This window comes from Athene cunicularia (genome assembly GCF_003259725.1).
Source record: "Athene cunicularia isolate RWA chromosome 2 unlocalized genomic scaffold, athCun1 chr2_part1, whole genome shotgun sequence".
In the NCBI taxonomy this organism is placed as follows: domain Eukaryota; kingdom Metazoa; phylum Chordata; class Aves; order Strigiformes; family Strigidae; genus Athene; species Athene cunicularia.
The window spans coordinates 131,857,905-131,876,463 of NW_020799095.1; the positions used below are offsets into that span (position 1 = coordinate 131,857,905).

Here is an 18,559-nt window from a genome sequence, read left to right on the forward strand (position 1 = left end):
GGGGGGGGGGGCAGGGAACACAGAGGAGAAGAGGGTATCCAAAAACTGAAATGGAGCCAGAAGACCACACTTAGAGCCAGTAGTAACTCACTTAACTGTCCCACTTAGTGATAGAGACTTTCACATCCCTGCACATCAAATTATTCATCCTTAAATTTCTAAACTCTCATCACCAGGAAATGTTTCATGTACCAACTACAACCAGCTGTCCCCAGAAACAGAGCGCTGTAACTAGTAAGTGCTGTGGATATCAAAGTGAGCAAGACCTGCATGAATGCTTTTTGCATTAAATAAGCAATCCACTCATGTGTAGTCTGTGCTTCTAAAAAGCACACCATTTGGGGCTCAATGGTTCATGTAACATGTTTTAGGAAGTCATTCATGACAGGCTGCTTGGGAATCCTTGTAAAAAACTTAGGATTTGGCAAACAGGACCTGTCTTATGAAAACAGATCACTCAGAGTGGCCTTATCCTGGCTGCTACTTTAACTAATTTCCACTGGCTTTCTGCAATTATAAAGCAGTGGTACACCTCACCTTAAGAGTGTCAACTTGTAAGTATCAGACTTTAAGAGTTGGAAACACAGCTGAGACTCTGTTGTATCTCCCAATATTCACACACTGCTCCTCTCCCCTCCTCCCACACCCACCACAACCATCTCTTCCTAAGTAACCTCCAACCTCTCTACAGTCTAGCAACTTGTTCTCATTTTTTCTGGTCACTATCCAGCCAAAACTTACAAAAAAATCTGATCTTCTTTTAGGAACAGAAAAGAACTCTCAGCCTCGTCCAAAATGGACAATATGTTGTATTTAAGGTATGCTAAGCCAGAAATCCTCTTGACAGAAAACACATGCTAACTTGTGACACCCACACATCCCTTCCACCATTGTAGGCATCTTGAGTTTAGCTGTGTTTCTAAGACGGAAGGTAAAAAAAAAATCAAGCGATCAGATTTAAGAATCAAAACTATGTGGGTTTTGGCTAAATGTGCATTATGACAAGGTAGGAAATGAACCCTTTTCTTATCCTCTTATTTCAGCTTCAAATAAGACTTTAATTTTCTTCCAATATTTCTGCAAAAGATCCCCCTTCTTCCATTTTCTATACCAGCAAACAAAGGTGCTAAAACCAGTAGGGATAGGAGCCAAATCCACTCCCCTTCAAATATCACTGGAATTTTTTTAGTGCTGTGAAAATAAATACTGCAGGCTACATCCAGTTTAAGAATTCAGGGAAAAAACATCCTCTATAGCTTTTATTTTCCTGCTCTTCAGAAAAATCCCATGGGATGGTATCATTCATCTCTTGTGCCATGTTAGACCTAAATCAGACTGCACCCTTCACATGTAGATGTGATAATTCTGATCAACCTATTTTGGTAAAAAGGTGCCTATGATTCTCTAGTAAATACCATTGAAAATTGGAAGGAAAAAGATATCAAGTGCAGAATAAATAAACAACAAAAAACCACCACCCCAAAGAAAAGCCAATGAAAAACCCCAAGATTCAGAATCCACATAAGCAGCAATTCAAGTATTAAGAAAATTTATTTTCAATAGCTCCACACATAGCATTATCACTGGTCTCATTAGTGAAGGTATTGCTTAGGTCAATTCCAATCTCAAGTTCAGCTTGCATTAAACCTTTTCCCTTAAGGGGGCAATCATAAGCTCTCTCCCCTCCTCTCAGCTGCATATTTTTATGAAAAATTCAAGAATTTAATGTCTTCGGTATCTCCTCCTCTTTCAAGTTTGGATTGAATTGGCAAAACTGTGACAGCAAAGGGAGAGAAACATGTATTTTCATTTCCTAGGAAACCAGACTCAAACAGAACTCCAGAACTCATTTCTTGATAAGATATATTTATTCAAAACATTACCTAACCTGAAGTTCATCTTAAAACAAAACAAAAAAAAAAAAAACCAAAACAGCAAAGAAAAATCAAACCACACCAACAAAACCGTAGAAAAAAACATACATCTAATTGTTTTCCCCAAAAGCAAGACACCAAACTGATCCTGCACTATTGCTCTGGCTCCCATCTGTCCTCATTGCAACTAAATACTGCTGCAATACCAGCCTGTCTCTCTTCTCTCCTTCTAATAAAAAAAAAATATTAAAAGGATTTTTAAATAAAATAATCTCAATTCCAAAATCCAAAGTGAACTACATGTTGCCAAACCTAGGTTTCATAAGTTCCACTAGAGAGAACCCACTCTATCATGCAGAAGTTACTGAGCAAACATGCACACATCTGAACTATACAAACAACAAAATATTTTAACTTCTACAGAATCTCTATACAGAAGATTAAGAGAACATAAAGCATCAAAGAGGCCTCTAATACAACTTGACATGAGTTGGAAAGTCTAGAGACCTTCAAGTCCTTTCCATGCTAAATGATCTTGTTCTATATAGTTTTTACCTTGACTATTTTCCTTATGTACTACTTAAGTATCAAATGAACCCATATTCCTGTCTGCTAACTATCATAAAATAAAAGAAACAGGACTAGATCAGTCAAAATCAAAGTACATAAGGGTCCAAAAATAAATATATGAGATTGAAGAAATATTGAAGGCAATCTGTACAGGAAAGCAATTCTGTTCTTCCCTTAAGATATTTTTAAGAATTCAGGAAGAACTGAGACATGTTTTTTGTTACCTTAAAAAAGTTCAGATGCATAACCTTTAAAAATACTAACTGGAATTATCACAACTGATGTATTAATGAACTTGTGATGTATTAAACAACAATTTATTAATTTCACAGTGGTTGGAAAATATTGTAGTTTGGGTTTTTTTTAATTTTTAAAATCAACTGTAAATTACACCCAGTATCTAAAAAATCTTCTGTCTTGGAAGGCTTAGAGGAGAAACCCTGAAATTTAAGGGTCACAAAACAACCAGTCATGCAGAAGAGAGAAAGTAAAAATTAGCATACACTTTTAATCAAAATGCAAGAGCCTCAAAAGCCCTGGGGCAAATGCAAGTCTTGTTATTTGTGCTTTTTTGTGCTTGGAAGGAACAAAATCAAAAAACTTTAAAGCATAATTTGACATAATTTTAGAAAAGAAATTGTTGTTCATATTTCTGAATAATTTATAAAAACCTAAGAATTTAATACATATAGCATTTATCAGTTATCTACAGTTGTCTTCTATGAACTCTGATGTTACACTTCCAAAAGAGCATCTAGAGGCAAGATGACAAGTGAAAGCAAGGAGAGTGCAAAGTTTCTAGAGCAAAAGACTTAAAAACCCAAAGTTCTACAGTTCTGAAGGACAGAACACTGATATGCTTCCAGAGAGCTGTAGGCAAGTTGGCCTATAGCTCTAGCCATCAGGTTTTCCTGAATACTAGTCTGCATGGTTATGTGACACAAGCGAGGACTGGTAATTTGTACTATTTACTGTACCAAGAGTAGAGTCATTGCAGCACTGACTAGTGTTCAGTTAGACTTCTCCTACTGTTTTCTTCACATTCAGGTATCAAATTAATTAATTTCTGTGCCACAAACTTATTTTTGCCCATAAAACTGAAATAACTCAAGACAGACAAGAAGACATAGCATGTTCTACAAACTGCAAATTACATCTTTGAAGACTGGAGTTAAGACATTATACTGTTTAATTTCAGTTGTCATTTCCACTTGTTTTCCCATAAGAACTGGGAAAGAGTTAACCCAGCTTCTCTGCAGGGTAAAAGAAAAAAGGGAAAAAAAAAAATATATTAGGAGGTTGCAATCCCTTACAGGAAAAATTAATCTACACAGGAGTGAAGCTTCAAAAATCAAAAAAAGCCAAGAACAACATTGTTTTCTGGACAGCTAGCAAGGACAGGGAAACTCCACATATTAATTTAACCTATCTCAAATACAAAAGACTCACAGACTGTAGCGCAAGCACCTTCAAATGAAAGTTACCAGTCACAGCTTGTCAGACAGTCTCTATTAACTGATCCTTATGATCTCAAAAGGTACTAAGAGAACAGTCAATGCTGTAAAAAGCTTGTTAGTATGGTTAAAAGGAACTTCTACTGTAAATGATTACTAACAATGATTTATCTTCTGAAGGTTGGTTCTGTAAGAATGCATTGAGGTAAGCTTAAGAATAAGAACTGCTTGGAACACTTGGAAAGAGTTAGGAGAATTTACTTCCTCTAATGCATCTGTCTTAATGCTATTAAGTTGATCACTAAAAAAACAAGACTCAAAGATTTTTCACCAGAGGATTCTTGATTCTACAGCAAAATAAAGAAGCTTGAGAGATGCAACTAAAACTAGAAGAGGCAAAATGAAATACAAAGCCTTTGCTGCAGAACAAAAGAAACTTTGTCTAATCACATGATTGACAAGATAAAGATGGAGGAAGCCCATGAACCTTCCTGGTGAACCAGATGAGCAGAAAAAACCCACTTATTAGAAAAGTATCAAAACGTCAATTTGACACACAAAGAAAAGCTAATATGTAGTCAGAATTTAGATGTATTCTTCTCATGCAGTGCACCTAACACAAACATTAGATTTGGCTGCTATGTTTTCAAATATGTTTACTCAGCAAGAAAAGATTACCTAAACTATTTAGCCAATGCAAAAGAAGACATAAAGTCTTTTATAAAAAGCAATTGTATGGGACAGACAATATTTCAAAAATAGCTGGACTTCAATTACAGCATTTTACCGGTATAGCTGGAATACTACAGCATTTATGAAGGGAACTTGAGATGAAGAATAAATTCTCAATCTAACTAACTATAAGCTGTTTTGCCCTCACTTGAGGCATTTTGATTAAAAAAAGCTGTATAATTTTTGCTCTAAAAACTGCTGTATCTTGAGAATATACGTTAGTAGTAAAAAACATGCAAGTCACTAGAAGGTTTTAGAATTAGCTTTTATGAGCAAGCCACACAGCAGTCTCAGCATCTTGTTGAGCAGTAAAATATGGATGTAAGTAATGCTGATGTTACAAAGCCTGGGATCCTAAAAAAAAAAACCCACCCAAACCAAAACTTCCATGTTACCCACAAACAAGGTCAACAGTTATTCTTCAATGCCTAACCTAATCCCTCAAGACATCCAGCGCATCCTTTTCTTTTGCCCATCTTTAGACTTAGCTCCTATAAGCAAGAACTGTCTTCGCTGCATACCTTGCACAGCATGGAGCACACTGTCAGTGCTTAAATACAGAAAAATAAGAACACACTGGCATTTTTCTTATCAAAAGTTGTAGGATACAAACCTCCAGGAAGATAAGATTCACTTGCTGTGTCATCCCCATCATCTCCATCTTCATCATCACGACTCAACAAATTATTTACAGCAAGGTTTACATCAAGATTTGTTCGCTGGAGTTCCCGAATAATAATACTTCTGGACTTTCCTTGTAGAACAACTTGTGCCTGTAAGAGCAGAGTATCATTGGCTGCTGGTCATTCTCAGCTCACTAACCACTATTTGTAAGAAAAGAATGCTTAATTCTAAAAGAAGTCTAACAAAAACCAAAAGTCAATCACAGTACATACAAAGGCTCACATAGATTTTTCACCATATCTTGTACGAGATAGTCAACCTCCTCTCAGTTCAAGTTAGACCACCGAATTCCAACTTTGGTGCTGAATTTCCTAACAGATCTTAGAATCTACTCTTTGAAATGTTTAATGCAGTAAAGGATAATCAAAATCTGGTTTTGAGAATGTTCTGTATGTTTCTATGAAAGTATTTAAACTTACCATGTCAATCAACAGTTATGCAATCAACTGCTGTTCCAAAACTACAACTCGATCCCTGTCTTTTTAACACTCTTTCCACCACCCTTCCATATGTAACCACCTTACTTCCTCTGTTTTTCTCATCATTCTGTTTCTAAAGGTTTATCTTAGCAGTTCCTGCAACATTTAGGTTTTTATTAGCAAAGTGCAAACGCAGGAAAAAACCTTCCAAATGTTAAACCGATGCAATAAATTTATAAAAAACAGAATCATACTGCTCCATTTCACTAACCCTAGGACCTAAGAGCATTTTGTTTTTCCAGGCAGACTACCCTCTACTGAATGCCAGAGAAGATGACAGAATTCTGGAAGATCACAAACTGTGTGAAGAAGGTAAGAAACCAGTACTAAATGTTTTCCTAACACAGTAAAAATGAGGCACCAAATAAAATTGTCTGTTGACAAGCAAAAAAAGAGACATTTTAACAGCACAAAAAAGGTAAACTTTTTGTCATAACATTCTGTGCCAGAAGTTCACAGATTTTCGAGACACAGTAGAATCTATGTCATATAGACCAGCTGTGAAGATCTTTCCCATCAGTCTGCTTTAGAGTTACCCCAAAAATGTTTTAGACACCTTCTGTTTTAAAAATAGACAAAGTACGCTATTAAAAAAAAAAAAGAAAAAAAAAAGAAAGAAAAATATCACAGCAAGGGAAGCAAAGTTATAACTTAACCAACAAACCATACATTAGATTCTAGAATGGAACTGTCTGGACCAAAGGATATTAGTCTGTTTTTCTATTTCATGTAAAGTATCAAGGATATCAGCAGACACTCTCAAAAAAAAACCTGGAGGTGAATAATGAAATTAAAAAAACCCACCACTCCACAGTTGAAAGAGACAACTGGAGGTCATCTAACCAAACCACCCCCTGAAAGCAGGGCTAACTTCAGAGTAACCAACACTTCCAGTATATTGCCTCTGTAAAGGCAGAAGCTCCCAGCTTTTACTGGGTTTCAAATTCAAAAAGAGAACTAGAAGCTAGTTTGCCACTGGTGTGTATGTAGGGACCTTGCCCACTAGCTCCTATCCTGTGTCAGTCATGCTATAGGCCACACAAAGCATACAAGCAGATTACCTTTGGCCTAGCAACTAACATCTGTATTCCAAATGTAGATCAGCAACTTGTTTTGAACCAAGAATTAAAATGCATTAACTAGTTATATATTTTGAATGCATTCTTTTCTTCAAACATGGAGAAAAATGTTTTAACAAACTCCACTTAATCATGCAACGCAAAGTTTGTCAGTTTATTCAGGCTTTAGCACATTAAGAGGTAAAAAGCAGAGCAATTTATACTCAACATTCATCAGTTACATTTATTAAAAATTAAGTAGAGGTGTCCATGAAGAAAAATTATTAGTATTTTAAAGAGACTGTTTAACATCTTTTATTTAAATCTAAAACGGATCACTCATTTTATCAAACAAGGGAAAAAAAAAAGCCTGTCCCACCTTACTTATGCTCCTTCATGAAACCTAACTTTATTAGCTACACACTTTGTTTGATTCTCAAGTATTTTATTTTCTCATTACATCTTCCATCTGCAAATAAACAATGCATGACATTCCTCATCTAGATTAAACACGTACCTTGGAAGTTTGGGAAACAAAAATTCTAGAATCCAAAAAAAGTCCATCACTCATAGTACACTATTAAGAATAAAACAATACAGCTATAGAAAGTCAATCCTTTCAGTTATATGCCATTACTTCTTGGAGAAAATGCACTACTATTACAACACACTCCTGTTCACATGGTATGAGAAGCTCTCCAGGTTTTTGGCAACAAGCAGCTTCTAGCTCACATACCTGTGAAATGAGTTCCTCTGGAATGACTGATGCTGGAATCACTGGTTGTGGCTGACTCCCCAGCAGTCCAGATCCTCTATCACGTCCTGTGCGTATAACTCTGGTCTGCCTTCGAGAATCTCGAGCTCCAGCAGATGATCTACCAGAAGATCCTCCTCCACTTCCACCAACCCCTGAACTCCAGCGACTTCTAGAAGATTTAGATTATATTTTTTTTTTTTTTTTAATATAGCAGCATACTTTGAGGACTACATCAAGAAGTCAGTCTTCAGTTTTATTACTAACTTGTAGACAGTCTCTGAAAAATACCGCAGATCAACTTCATAGATAAACACTATGAAAGTATCTCTCAAAACTAGTAAGAACAAGAGCACCAGGCAACTAATAAAGTTCTGAATTACACACAAGAAATATAAAACAAGACTCCAATGGGAGGTTGCACTCCTTTCTACTTATATAGTTGTGTGGACATATACATACATAAATACATGCATGCACCAATTTCCAGAGTTTCTAAAAGCAACAGTATCGGCAGCATAACATCTAACACTCAGCTGTTAACTTCCTACTATAAAAGCACATATGCAGCAGTTTCATGGACAGCAGACTGTTTGACAGAAGGTCACTATATTCAGATGGGTCTTCTAAAATTTCTGAGACTTGATTTACTTAAGAAATTGCTTAACATTACACTGGAAAAATCTTCTTTACTGCAAAAGAAAATTTACACTAGACAGTTCTCTGATCCTCATGGATGGTTTTCAAGAGATACTACTCTAGTCTGGACCTGTTTGCATTGAAGAAATCAACATCAAATGTACACATTGCAAAAACATGCCTAAACTGACTGAACAGTTTTTTTTCCATTTCTAGGAGTCAGGATCAAAACAAAGGAATAAAAGGCAGTGATGTGCAGAAACAGACAACTCGCCATCATTACAGCTTTCCACTAATCTTAACACCATAGAACTGTGTCAACTCTGAATCTGTTCTGGACATAAGACTAGACATTCTGTTGTCAAGAAAAGCCACAAGACTAGTTTGTTCTCAAGGTTAACTAAACTTGGCTGTACAAATCTACCTTAAAGGATATTGAATATGGTATTATTGCTCTGTAATAACCATTATTAGCAGAACTTCCCTGCTCTCAACCACCCTAATCCTCAATCTCCTTTCAAGAAAAACGTTTAAAATAAGAAAAAAAACTTATGTTCTCTAAACAGTATCTAATAAACTCACCTTAAAAGTATACCACATGTAGCTATAAAAGCTAACTGAGAACACTTGTTTTACATTTTATGGCTTAAGTTGAATACTAACATCCGTCTCTTTTTTCTGCTTTTTTTTAACTCCTGACAAGACCATGCAATCACAGAATAACTCAAGTATCTGCCCAAGATGAGGCCCTGTCAGAGACATCTACATTTCCAGGATTCTAGCCAGTGACCACACAGACAGTGACAAGACAAAAAGCAATTCAGCAATGCTTTTAGGAAAAGTCTTGTCTCATGAGTTAGAGAAACCTAAAGAAAAAAAAGATACCACTGAAAATGGAAAAAACCTAATCCCAAAACCAAACCAAAGAAGAATGTTACATTTTAAATAAAATGAGCCAATTAATCTGTTTCTAAAGGTGGGAAGGGGGCTGAGAGGAAGTCAAATTCTTCCTACACAACATTCTCAGTTCAACTCTCAGGAGGGAAGATGTTTAAAGAAAAGGTTACATATTAGATTTTAATACTTACTACATATGCATTTTCTACTTTAAGTTATAAACTATCAATGACAGACTTAAGGCATCTAACAGTTAAAACCATTTATATTCATATAATACAAATATTCCAACTTGGTCCTGTGATAGAGAAAATTTTAAAAAAATCATAAGGACACAGCTATTCCTGTTAAAGCTGTCTAAACCTAGAATAAATATTAATACAGAATGGAAATATTTCTGCTCATCTACTAGTTTTCCACATCTCTCCACTTCCCACTAGCATGCTAGCAATTTTTCCAAATTCAGTGATCTAATCTAAGGGCTCCGCAGTCTGAATGGTTTTAGACTCAGTTTATTAAGTATTCCCTTCATTTAATAGAGCAGTCATAGCAACTATTGCTACTCTACTAATTTACAATACCTAGTTCTGAAAAATGCAGGGGAAGAAATTAGGAACTCTTTGGGCTTGGTCTCCTAAGCTTCAAACAATCTTAACTGGTTATGCTCAGGTAAAACTAAGGAAAATAAAGCCTTATGCTTTTCACAGTAAGATTTTTAACATGACAATACCAGTTTGCCTTTAAATTTTAATCCATGGATTTTAAGTTCAGATGCACAAAGTTTTCACAAAAAGTTGGGAGGGTGTAAGGGCATGGGTTATCTTTCATGCAACTAAACCCCAGATTAAATTATTTTTCTTGGTAACATAAACAACAAATTCACTTTGTGGAAAAGATGTAGTTCCTCCCTCTTAACAAATCATTCATATGCAGAAACCACAGTTTGTAAATGCAATTCTCCTTACTACAGTTAATAACCTTATAAAGCAGCACTGCTCAACATGTCTTACAAAAGCATATAATGAAGAGTTCACTGTGATTATGTAATGAAGATTAATTTAGATTGCTATATAAAGGGACACCATCAATTTTAAAGCTAATGATAAAAAAAAAAGAACCTGAACATTTAGTATATAGTACATTTTTTAAGGTTCTGAGCAACATACCTTTACCCAATGTTCCCTTTCCATGACTATATATATATATATAAGACCCCAACTAACAAAACATTGCTTATTACTTGGGGAAGGAATGAAGAAGGTACGATAAATCAGCACACGAAGGTCTGCATAGATAGATAATTAAGATTTTTCCTGCATAAATGAACTCATTTTACTTTATATTGCTAGCCTATCAGGATTTAAATTGATAGTGTCCCTTTAAAAAAACTTCTTTTCAAAACAAAGGAACTAAAAAATGTTAAAAAAAAAAAAAAAGACAACACAGCCAAAACCAAGTTATTCTTCACACATATATGAAGAATGCTCTATATCCTAGGTTCTGAAGGGTCACTTGCATATCTGTTATTTTAACCAAGTTAATTTTTTTTTTTTACCCTACCTACACAACTGCTGTAATTATACGTTCCCTTATACATACTGCATACAACTTATATATGTGTATACACATATACTCAAATATGGAACAAACAGATTGCAGCCTCAATCCTATCAAAACTTACCCAAGGGTGTTGCCTGCCAGTCTGCCCAGAGTTTCAGAACCAGACAGAAACCATGGGGAGTCACTAGTCCTGCCTGGCCTGGATGTCCTTCCTGCCCCTGAGCCACTGCTCAACTTTGAACTGAAAGTAAAAGATGGTAAATCAGTCACAAAACAATCCCAAATGGGTTAAGAACAAAACCTGGAATCCCAGGTCTAAATTCTCAGGGACTTAGTCTGGTAACATACCAGCTTAAGCAACACCCTTGGGGAATATTCCAAACTAATCTAACTGTATATTAAAAGGTACACTGGAAAAAGAAAGTGGAAAGCATGCCTAACAGATCTTATGTACATTGGCAATCCATAACAGCACAGTTACAAATACATATTAAGCTAATTAGTGATTTGAGTTAGCCACTGCACTAAGTTTTCAGTTAGCGTATATGTACAAATTGTTACCAGGTGTTCTATCCATAAACCTGAGCCTGAGTATGCTACTTCAGTATTAAGAAGTGGTTACATTCAAATATGAGCCATTAAATACTCCTATTAAGGGGGACTTACCTGGACTGAAGACAACAGGTCTAGAAAGATCTAGAGTCTAGAGACTCTCCAAATGGGACCACTTTCAGAGTAGATTCTACATGAAGCTTAACAATTTAATACAGTTTCTTGCATAAGGATTATTTGGGGGGGGGGTTGTTTCTTGAAGTTAAAAGATCCTGTCTCGCTTGTTTTAGAATCACAACTACTATTTATTCCTACACTAGTCTGTCAAGCTAGGCTGTTTGGCTGCATCACCATAACCATTATGTATCTACTCAAAGTACCCATTCCAAAGGCAATCTACTTTAAAAAAAACAAAACAAAACAACAAAATAAAACCACCAAAACCAGCAGCCAAGCTGCTTATCCAGTTCAAAAGAATGATGCAATAAAAAGAAAAGTGTTTCTTACCCATCATTATTATCAGGTTTACCCAATTCCAATCTGTCTGGTTGAACTGAAAAACCAATCCTGCAGACTCTACCATCCTACATTTAAAACAAGAAAACCAAGTGTCCAAAATTGAAATGTAAAACAAGCTACAGAAAAATACAAAGACAAGTCTTCAGTTACTGAAGAATATAAATCAATTTGATGTTAGAAGAATTAATTTTAACTGTATGGTTTCAAGTTTCTTATCTGAACAGATTCAAGTAATTTACCTCAAGAAGAAATGCAGCATGATTTGGTCCCACCACACACTGTTTAATAGTGGCCTGTTCCAATACATTCAAAGGGGGGTGGCTGAAAACAAAAAGTGAGCATGTATAACATTTTTCAATTTTTTAGTCTGAAAAAAAAAGTAAAAAACCCAAGGGGTATATGGAAGTAACAATGTGGAGTGACAGTTACCTATATAAAAACATTCAAGGATGACTAGACGTGCATTAGTTGAAGCAACTATGATATACTCTTGGTCATTAAGCACAGAAAATTCAGAACAAAACCTTAAAAAGCAGTAAGAATTTTCATTTCATCTGATGAGCAATAAACAACAGGAGTTATACTTCAAATTAAGGAGTCATTTTGTAAGGAGGGCATTTAATAATATAATTTATCATAACTAAAAATCTAACATTAGGTTTATAACTAACTAAAAACCTAACAAACTAACTTTAGTATTGTAAGTATTAAGGCTTTCTAAGGCTATCTACAGTACAGTCATTTGCTTGTTGCTGTTAGAAAAAATTGTACTTTCCTAAACAATTTCCAGCAGCATGTAACATGCCTTACCTGTTTAAATTATATTTGTTCAGCTTCTCTGAAACTTCCCTTAATCTGAAACAAAGAGAAATGAAGCTGTTTGAAAGACATCCTCCACAGTACACAACATCCACTTAAGCAGAATTATTTATGACATTATGGGAACAACTTACCACATCTAATGAAGCTTGATATAAATAAATACTACTTGGTGTTGGGAGACTGTGTGAGCATTCAGTTTCAAATCAGTTTTTTGGGGTTTAGGGTTTTTTGCTTTAGAGTTTTACACTTCTGCCTACTGTCTCGCTACAAAATCCATGTTTTCTTGCATTTCTAAGTGTTTTGCAAGTCACTACCAAAATGCACTACTACTGACTTATTACCACCATTTACAAATTTACACACAAAATAAGCAGATGAAGCAATGATCATCTTTATATAAGCTTGAATACAGTATCCCAGAGCAGACAGAATTATCATCTTATAGGAAATCCAAGTACGTGGCACATCACAGCCAAAAATATGACAGTAAATTCCCCAAAACAGAAGAGACAGAAAAACAAAGGGACAAAAGCCAGCATCAAAAGGGATGAACAACAGACTTTGACTACTGGAAGAAACAATCCAGACACCTTTACTAAAAGGGAAAGAGTGTTTCCAAAAGTACTCCCATCTCACTTTTCATGGCACCTCACTAAAATAGAAGATCAGAACCCCAAAAAAAGGCCAACCCATAGACCATTTCTGCTTAGAGGGTATGGTGTCCAGAAGTGGAAACCAACACAGTAATTTCTAAGGTCATTTCTAATCCACTTAGAAAAGATCCTCTCCAAGCAGCACAGATACTCTTGTAATATCAGGTAGGTGTGTTACAGGTAAAACTTGGTCTCCTTTCTTCCCACAGAGGACACGTAATCTGAAAAAGCCCCTAAACAGCTTCCATTTTTAGTTAGAATATTCACATTATATTAAGATATAAAACCAAGATGACTCCCGTAAAAATAATGCATGGTCTTCCCAATTAAGAAAATAAAAAAAAAATCCATCTTTGGTACAATGTTCATCTTAGCATTCCACAAATGTCCTTTCTGTAATCAGCAACAGTTTTCTAGGCCAAATAAAAAGACATGAACACCAGCACTGTTTTCCTATGTCTGAATCCATGTCTTTAAACCCTTTATTTTTACTTGCTTCACTTCAGTTTCTACACACAGCCTGATATGGATAGACTTCAGTTACTTGCAAACCCTGAGCATGAGAAGGAATACAGATTAGAGGTCCAAACAGCCGAGTCCTAACATTATCAACAGTGTTTAAAGCACTTGTCCTGAGGGAAAAAAAGGAAAAATAAAAAGATGTATGTCTATTTGAGAAACAATTTATACTGATAGAACTAAACTTTCAAGCACAAGAAAGGACCACAGTGAAAGGACAGCAGGAAGGAAGTGAACATGCTTAGAATTGTCTTTTGGCTACCCAAGCCAAGCTGCTGGTTTGTAAACAGGCAATTTCACACTCCCAATTTCCAGCCACAACTACTTCACACAGGCCAAGAGTACACACACAGATGAGGTTTCTGTAAAGACAACCCACAAAAGGGAAAAAGAGAACACAAACTTCAGATACAATCTGTGTGAAAGGTACCCCACAAGAGTGAACTACTGTGTGAGACTGTTGAATGAACCCTGAAGATGAATGGCATACACTCCACAGCTTACTGTACCATTTTATAAAGCAAGCAGGGATCTGCTCCATAATACATGATGGTTAAACATGCCTGAAGTTTCATTCCCACAGGATTCCCGAGCCATTTTCCATTAACATTTCTCCTCTTGGCAAGCATGAGTAATAATTACAGAATAGGAAAATCTACCCTTAAGTTCACTGCACTGCCTGTATGAAAAGCTGATGGCAAATAAAGTAGCACTTTACTTGAGATGGTTACTAGACTAGTCTATGAGCACCATTCAGAGCTTCCTTATCTGAGCTTTGTGTCACAAAACCTAAGCACTACCAAAGAAATAAGATATTTTTGAATTTGTAAAAAATCACCCTTTTTTACTTGTAAAAAAAATATATATATAACTAAGTAATAGGGAAGAAATACACATGGAAAGCACAGACTTGCATACTCAGTGAATCTATTAGTAACACCAATCTGAAGAGAGTAGGACTACCTGCAACAAGCACAGGTCAAAAGAGATCTAACATTACTGAAAAGAGCCTGCTGTCAACATTTAATAGGAAGGAGCAGAGAATGATATAAGCAACAGTGCTCAAAGTACTAAACCCTCCTACAGAAGAAAAAAAAAATATTAAAAACTATCTCACCCCGACCATCTTGTGTGCAACTGCTGTAATAGCAAAATTATCAAGTACTGCCTAATAAGCTTAGAGATCCATGAGGATTTGATGCAGAACACCACCAAGTGAAAAAGGAGTAGCTCCCCAGTGCCTCGTCCTTGCTGGGCTGCTAGTTTCACCTCCTTGTGCTGCCACCAGCATTCCTGTGGATGCCAGTCACAAAACTAAACTAGCAGAAAAACAGGAATAAAGCAGAAAGATATGTTTGCATATTCTGTATGGAGAATACATTTGTTCAAATAAAAACTGCAAATAATTTCACAAAAACATTTCCTGCAGCAATCTAAGCCTTTCTACTTGCACAGTTACGCGGTACCGTACTACCAACTCTCTGAATAAAAAGTGCATATTCGAGATCATGTTAAATTTAAACAATACAATTCAATAATTTCAATTGATTGTGCACTGAAGGAAAAAGCATAGGCAGAGATGATTTAATCAATTCTCGCATTAAGGAAGGTCAACACTTCCACTGAGACCTTTCTGTGGTAAAACGAATCCCTGATATGAAAGGCTGGACAGGCTAAACTTTGAAGAATTATCATTAAAAGGCAATTAAACTATTTCCAAGGAGAAAATGAAAAACAACATGCATTGTACTCACAAACAGATTTTTTGAGAAATGCACTAGCTTGCCACACTTGTAGACAAAAAGTTGTGATGATGGCTCCTGTGTTGACATACATTCTTTAAATATCCCTATGAAAATTCATCCAAAAACAACGTGAGGAAAAGAAAAGTAGGTTTGTCCAAGTCAAGTAGTGACTGGTTAAATTTTAAGTTTTGCAGCTACAATTTCTTGCCCTTCCAAACTGATCAGAATTACGCTCATACAAAGCAACCGAAGAGGCTCCAGGTCAGGACTACAGGAGCTCAGCCTTCACAAGTGACGCTTCATCACAAGATAATACTTCTCTCAAAGTACATTTCTAATTCCAGATAAGTTTATTTGAGGACCCATCCTTCCACCACATAAAACCAAGTTAAGCTCAAAAATGCAAGAGCTACAGAGAAACTCCATTTCAAAATACTACGCGTTTTATAGAAAAACTGGACTTCAATACATTTCAAAGTAATTTCTATAATACATGTTCACCATGCTCAGTTCCCTGCAACAGTCCATCAGCAGCAGTCCTACCTTGTCAGTCATCCTGTAGGAATATTCATCCTTCTCAAGTATTTTCATCATGCCGGGAACAGTTCACAAACAAGCCATAAGACATAAGCAGAATTTTCTTACTGCTATAAGGTTTTAGAATAGTCAATGAATGTATGCTCATCCTTCCCCCTACATGTTAGAAAACTAACCATTACAAAAATAAAAAAACACCTCACACCTACATCATCTACACTCAGTGAACATCTGCAAGACCTTCTCAAGCAGGCAAGTAACATGAAAAGCACAGAGCACTGTGAACAGAAATCTCATATAGCAAGATTTACATCATTTTTCCCTCAAAAACTTACTTGGTGTTGAACTGAAACAGCATTTACAGGTGCTAATATCTAATCTGATATTTTGCAGCTTTGGTCAAATAACAGTACATCTAGCACACTTATAAATAAGTAGTAAAACAATTTCTGCCATCATCTCAGAGATTACTTTCTGTAACAATATAAAGCAAACTATTTTTCATTTTTCTCTGCGACTTTAGACTAAATTTTTAAATGTCAGCTAGGTCTTTAAAGAACACACAGTAAAAATCACTGAAATTAAGCAATCCAAACAAAGGATTTAACCACAGAGATGTGAAATAAAATGTTCTCATGCTGCGTATCTTCAGAAGGAATTTTCTGTACTTGGAAACTACGGTGTCCCAGACACAATAATGAAGATTCTCTTGGATTTTTCCTGAAGTTGCTCCTTTATAGCCTTGAAAAGTTATTCATACACTTTAACATTTTAATATCAGTCAGGGGCCCTACCATAAGAGCTTTCCTCATTTCAGCACCACATGGTGATGGTAAGACTTGCAGAGGAAGAAAATGAAAGGTACATTAAAAAAAAAAAAAAAAAAACAAAAAACCACCAAAAAACTGGCTTGCTATGATGAAAAACTTCAAGTAGGGAAATTAAAACTAATTTAGCCCTGGCAGATTTTTCTAAGTGATCAGGCCTCTTTAAGACAATTTAATATGTCAGTGAAGTCTGTAGCACAACAAACTTTCACATGAGACACACCAAAGCAGAAGGAAGTATACAAGAACAATATAATTCTTTTCTAAGGGAAGGTTAACAGTAAGCAGATATCCAAGAGGGAAAAAAAAAAAAACCCTCAAGCACTGGAAAAGAGTGTTGAGTAACATACCTATCAACACTTTAAAAGTAAATACAATTCACCTCCATCCCTCAGCTGAGACCCTGAAGTGCTCCAAGCACAGTGAGCCAGACCCAAGGAGGCAGCTATGGGGCCAATTAACAGGTTTTAGCCCAGCAGAGCTGCACAGTCTCCAGATCAAAGCCCTCTCACACTTGCCTATCTTGAATCATGTGGATTGTGATGAATTCCTGTGCCTGTCTATCAGTGTCAGGAAAAAGTGTCTCAGAAATGCAGAAAATGGACACCAGTGAGAAGCTGAAGCAAACATGGTATCTTTGTTTCCTGATCCCAGGATGTCTTGCACACTGGACGCTGTCATTGATATAAAGTCACATCCAGCTACCTTCCATGTCATAACACAGCATACAAAAGGATCCTGCCCCTGATTGCCATGCCCTGGCTGCCATGTCAAATGTTAGAAAGCAGTTTCCGAAGAGGCAGCCTTCCACAGTTCCTGCACCAAACACCTTTCTCCTAATCAAATAAATGAAGAAATAGAGGTGAAAAACCTCTTTTCCACCAATGGGGAAAGGGTATGGAGGGGAAGGGGAGAAGACTTAAGTGTGCTATTTGTATTAAGTCATTCTGGGCAGTAAGGGGAGAGTATCCATTAAAAACAAAACAAAAAAAAAAAAAACAAAAAAAAAAACACACACAAGCACCAAACTTAGAAGTACTACACAAAAGCAGGCAATAAGACTATCTGTAGAAAATATAAAGTAATGCATACAAGGAAAAAAAAAATTCCAAGTGCAAGTACAAAATGACAGCCTCCAAGGCAACCAGTACTACTTAGCAGTGGGGTGGGACCACATGTTCAAGACTATAATACACAGATGACTGAAACAAACAAGATGACAAAGAAAGTCATTGCTCTGCTCAGTAATCAGGTGTACCACGGCTTACACCATATCCTCTCCCCGTTCCAAGAAATATAAATTAGGACTCTACAGTTATTACATACTAAACCAGCACCTACTTCTCAGGAAATCCCTGAGCTGCAAATTAGCTTAGAAGCTGGAAAAGCATCACTGTGTGTTTGCCTTATTCTAACACTCTTTTCCTGACATCTAGCACTGGTCACTGCCACAAACAGGAGGAAAACAAGATGGACCTCTTGTCTGACTGTAACAGTTGTTTTTATGTTTCAGGGCACTAACCAACATGAGTTTACAGAACATGGCTCCCAAACTTTATTTTCTGTTTTGTAAGACTGACAGTTTGCTTGATAAAGGTAGTTCCCACCATTTAATAGTCCTCTCTGGAGCAATAGTAACACACTGTGATGAATCAGTAAGCTATAGCAGAAATCTAATATGGCA

The 18,559-nt window shown here is 36.2% G+C and overlaps 1 protein-coding gene across 1 annotated transcript in view; it reads right to left on the bottom strand.

The window, feature by feature from the left end:
- Positions 1 to 16,102, bottom strand: part of UBR5 (ubiquitin protein ligase E3 component n-recognin 5) — a 77,347-nt gene extending 61,245 nt beyond the window's left edge. The window contains exons 1-8 of the mRNA XM_026841504.1: positions 16,055 to 16,102; positions 15,036 to 15,085; positions 12,583 to 12,627; positions 12,012 to 12,093; positions 11,761 to 11,837; positions 10,823 to 10,942; positions 7,588 to 7,777; positions 5,244 to 5,403 (exon numbers count right to left, since the gene is read on the bottom strand). Coding sequence (XP_026697305.1) covers positions 5,244 to 5,403; positions 7,588 to 7,777; positions 10,823 to 10,942; positions 11,761 to 11,837; positions 12,012 to 12,093; positions 12,583 to 12,627; positions 15,036 to 15,085; positions 16,055 to 16,102 — 772 coding nt within the window. The remainder of the gene's footprint in view (positions 1 to 5,243; positions 5,404 to 7,587; positions 7,778 to 10,822; positions 10,943 to 11,760; positions 11,838 to 12,011; positions 12,094 to 12,582; positions 12,628 to 15,035; positions 15,086 to 16,054) is intronic.
- Between the last annotated feature and the right edge of the window lie 2,457 nt (positions 16,103 to 18,559).